The sequence below is a fragment of the Corvus brachyrhynchos genome, unplaced genomic scaffold (genome assembly GCF_000691975.1).
Source record: "Corvus brachyrhynchos isolate BGI_N302 unplaced genomic scaffold, ASM69197v1 scaffold535, whole genome shotgun sequence".
Lineage (NCBI taxonomy): Eukaryota > Metazoa > Chordata > Aves > Passeriformes > Corvidae > Corvus > Corvus brachyrhynchos.
This window is the reverse complement of record NW_008237901.1, coordinates 21,974-26,036: the sequence shown is the minus strand read 5'-3', so window position 1 is coordinate 26,036 and position 4,063 is coordinate 21,974. Positions and strand designations below refer to the sequence as shown.

General features: G+C 59.6%; 1 protein-coding gene across 1 annotated transcript; it reads right to left on the bottom strand.

Annotated features, from left to right (window-relative positions):
• Positions 1 to 1,151: 1,151 nt before the first annotated feature.
• On the bottom strand, positions 1,152 to 3,805 carry RACK1 (receptor for activated C kinase 1). The gene is made up of 7 exons (XM_017732929.1): positions 3,596 to 3,805; positions 2,811 to 2,958; positions 2,578 to 2,673; positions 2,387 to 2,497; positions 1,832 to 1,972; positions 1,498 to 1,608; positions 1,152 to 1,269 (listed from the first exon to the last, which is right to left on the bottom strand). The coding sequence occupies exons 1-7, from the start codon at positions 3,751 to 3,753 to the stop codon at positions 1,204 to 1,206; spliced, it is 831 nt and encodes a 276-aa protein (XP_017588418.1). The 5' UTR covers positions 3,754 to 3,805; the 3' UTR covers positions 1,152 to 1,203.
• Between the last annotated feature and the right edge of the window lie 258 nt (positions 3,806 to 4,063).

Here is a 4,063-nt window from a genome sequence, read left to right as displayed (position 1 = left end):
CCCTTTTCAGCTGATTTTGGTTTGGAATTGGGGTGGATTCCCCTTGGATCTGGTTCCCAGTTCAGTTCCTGGTGCTGGGAGCTGCTTCCTCCCTCTCCCAGCCATGTTCCAGTTGAATTTTGGGCCCTTCCCGGACCCCCGGGAGTTTTTCTGCGTTTGGGGCCAAATCCTCTGAGATTTCAAGCTCCCTCCTTTCCCAAAATCCGCATTTCTCAGTGCCTGGATTTTTTGGGATTCACCTGAGCCCTGCCAGCCCCAATGTTCCTGTTCTTCCCCTGCTGTTCTCCTGCTCCTCCCCTCCCTTTCCCTGCCATTTTTGGGGGAAAATCCCGGATTTTCCTCTCCCCTCTGGCACTTTACGGGGCCGGGAGGAGCCGCTTCCCCCCCGCAGCTCTGGAGCTCCCCGAGTTGGGGATATTTATTTTTCCCCCTTTTTATTTCCAGCCGGATCCTGTCCCACTCGGGAGCTCCCCCTGTCCTCCCCCTCACGTTTCCCTGGATTTTGGTGGATTTGGGAATTTCCTGTTGGCGTTACAGAGCTCGTTCGGGATATTTTTGGCTAAAATGAGAATTAAATGGAGATTTAGTTTTATGAAATGTCAATAATAAAGAATAAAGAAGTTGTATCCAAGGCTCCAAGTCATTGGATCCTGGGAAGAGCTATTTCCAGGATGAGTTTGGGGTAAATTACCCCAAAATCGGGGTCAGGGCCCCCCCCAACATCACCAAAACCAAGTGTGGGTCCAATCCCAGCTCCTTATTCCTCGTTCATTAATTAGGAACGACCTGGGGCTGCGTGTCCAGGTCCCAGCTCGCCCTTCTCTTCCGGAGTAACATCCAACAGCCAGGAGAAGGCCCCAAAAACACCCCAAACTGGTAAAAAATGGCACTTTGGGCCAAATTGGAGCTGCTGTGTGGCGTATTCCTCACTAACAAATATTCCAGAAATCCCCACAGCCTGGTGAGGTTTCTCATGTCTTACATTTAGCTGGTTCGGGGTTTTTTTTGAATTCAGGGTTTTTGCAGCACAGGAGGGTGAGGAACACCCCGAATTCCCATCCCAATGACGTCAGCGGCGTTCTTCTCCTTCCCGAGGTCTTGGCCCCGCAACCCTGGGTTTATCCCAGCAGGTGACACACGGTGACCCCAGCTCCGTAAAGCGCCATTTATTGGTATTTTGTTTTAAAAACGTGGGACTCGGGCTCAGCGGGTGCCGATGGTCACCTGCCACACCCGCACCAGGTTGTCGGTGTAGCCAGCGAACAGGGTCTGGGGACAAGGACAGAGGTCACTCAGGGGTCACCCAGGTGGCCCCCAGGTCAATCCAAACCCCCCAGCCCCAGGTGTGGGAAGGGCAGGAGGGACCACCAGGTCCTTCCCGGGGCAGCTCCAGCTGCAGGGTCCCCAAACCCCCCCTGCCCAGGTGCCCCTGACCAAGTGAAGGGTTCCCAGGTGAGGGAAGATCCCCTGCCCCAGTGAGGGTCCCCAGGGCCTCACCTGCCCGTCGGCCGACCAGGCCAGGGACGTGCACTGGGGCGGCTCCGCTTTGCTGCTGGTGCTGATCACCTCCTGCTTTAGCTCGTCCACGATGATCTTCCCTTCCAGGTCCTGCAGGACCAGAGAGGTGAGGAATGACCCAAGTCCCACTCGGATCCCACCTGGATCCCACCTGAGCCCGGGGCTGGCTCAGAAACAGCCTCTGGGTTTCCCCATGGAGCGGTCGGAGGCATCTGAGTGTTTCATCACAGCACGAGGGGGACCCGCCCCCCGTTCCCAGGGAGATCCCGGGGCGATCCCACAACCCCGGGGGTCATTCCCAGGAATTCCGTACCCAGATCTTGATGCTGGGCCCGGTGGCAGCGCAGAGCCAGTAGCGGTTGGGGCTGAAGCACAGGGCGTTGATGACGTCCCCCCCGTCCAGCGTGTACAGGTGCTTGCCCTCGTTGAGGTCCCACAGCATGGCCTGCCCGTCCTGGGGACACCATGGGGACACCGAGCTCCAGGAGGGCCCCACAGGGGACACAGAGCTCCAGAACGGTCTCAAGGAGCTCAGGAACAGCCCCAGGAGCTTCACGAGGGCTCCAGGAGGGTCCCAAAGAGCTCAGGAGTGTCCCCGTGAGCTCCAGGAGGGTCTGTGGGAGCTCCAGAAGATCTCAGGAGCATCCCCAAGAAGGTCCCAAGAACCTCCATGAAGATCCCGAGGACCATCGGGAAGATTCCCAGGAGCTCAGGAACGCCCCAGAACAATCCCCAGAAGCCCCAAGAGGTTCTCCTGGAGCGAGGCCTCCCCCCTCCCCACTCCAACCATGACCAATCCCAGGACCCCACAACAGGAACTGGGGCTGTGATGCAGCCCCGGGGTGTCCCTGTGTCCCCCAAACCATACCTTTCCCCCAGAGGCGCAGAGGGAGCCATCGGGGGACACGGTGACCGTGTTCAGGTACCCCGTGTGCCCGATGTGGTTCGTCTTCAGCTTGCAGTTGGCCAGGTTCCACACCTGGGGCGGGAGAAGCAGGATGAGCGGGGGCAAATCCCAGGGTCCCGGGGAGAAATCCCTCCAGGGGACCCCACGCTCACCTTGACCAGCTTGTCCCAGCCGCAGGACACGATGATGGGGTTGCTGCTGTTGGGGGAGAAGCGCACGCACGACACCCACTCCGAGTGGCTCTCGTCCTGCGGGGGAACGGCGCCGGTGGCAGGGCGGGAACGTGGCCGGAGCCCACCCAGGGCTCCTCCAATCAACGGCATTGGGGACTGCCCAGGACTGGCCCCAACCCCCTGGGATCGGCGCAAAGCCCCCCCCAGCTCACCTGCACTGTGTACTTGCAGACCCCCAGCGTGTTCCAGAGCTTGATGGTCTTGTCCCGGGAGCCGGACACAATCTGCCGGTTGTCTGAGGAGAAGGCAACGCTCAGCACGTCCTTGGTGTGGCCCACGAAGCGCCGCGTGGTCGTCCCACTGCGGGAACGGCAACAGGGTCAGCATTCCCAGCAGGCATCGGGGGACAAGCCCGTTTTTTTTTCTCCAGGAGTGTGGGGGTAACCCAGAAACTAGGAGAAATATCCATACACTAGGGAAAATATCCAGGAACTGGGAGGAAAAAAGACAGAATAATTTACTCAGTGATTGGGAATCGGATCAAAGGGGTTACAGGGAAGATGTGGGGATCGGGACAAGTTTGGATCCACGAATTCCGACCCTTTTCCAGCTGCACCCCCTGCAATGCAGCCCCGGGCACCCCAAAATCCAGCCTGACCCCTCCAGAGCTGCTTCCCCACGTCTCTCCCATCATCATTGCAGGACGTGTCGTCAGATCCCGCGGGATCGGCAGAATGTCGGGTGTAATCATCGGGAGAGGGACAGGGAGCAGCTCAAACACCCCACTCCCACCCTAAAATCCGGGATTTACCCAAATTCTGGGATGATCTGGCCCTGGTGAGATCCCAGGGCCACAAGGAGCTGTCCCAGACCTCCCAAACTTTCCGCCAGACCCCTCAAACTCACACGGTCAAATCCCAGAGCCGCAGGGAGCTGTCCCAGACCCTGAAACATCCCCCAAGCCCCTCCAAGGGCCCCCAAGCCCCCTCAAACTGACGTGGTGAGGTCCCAGAGGCGCAGGGTGCCATCCCAGGAGCCCGAGAGCGCGAACTGCCCGTCCGAGGAGATGACCACATCGCTGACAAAGTGTGAGTGGCCGCGCAGCGCCCGCTGCGGGATCCCGTAGTTGGTCTCATCACGGGTCAGCTTCCACATGATGATGGTCTTGTCTGCGGTGGGGACACACGGGGGTCACCCGAGGGACCCCCGGCCACCCCTGTCCAGCCCGGGAATGGGAGGACACAAATAAAGATAAATCCCAGCGAAGGTACGGGGAGATGCTGCTGCTTCTTCCTCGTCCTCATTCTGCTCCTGCTGCCCCAAATCCCTCCAGCGGAATTCTGGGGGGCTCCTGGCCCCTCACCTAACCCAGTAAGACCCCCCCCAGTTCTGTCCGTGGAGTTATCCAGACCCCCTGGAACCCCTGTGGACCCCCCCCCCCCCCACTCCCCCCGCGGTCCCCCCG

Excerpts from the sequence above, each read along its gene's own strand:
- RACK1 (XM_017732929.1), bottom strand. The coding sequence starts at position 3,753 with ATGTGGAAGCTGACCCGTGATGAGACCAACTACGGGATCCCGCAGCGG. Across the intron at positions 2,498-2,577 it reads GCTGGGACAAGCTGGTCAAG|GTGTGGAACCTGGCCAACTG; the intron begins GTGAGCGTGGGG and ends CTCCCGCCCCAG. Across the intron at positions 1,609-1,831 it reads GGCCCAGCATCAAGATCTGG|GACCTGGAAGGGAAGATCAT; the intron begins GTACGGAATTCC and ends CTGGTCCTGCAG.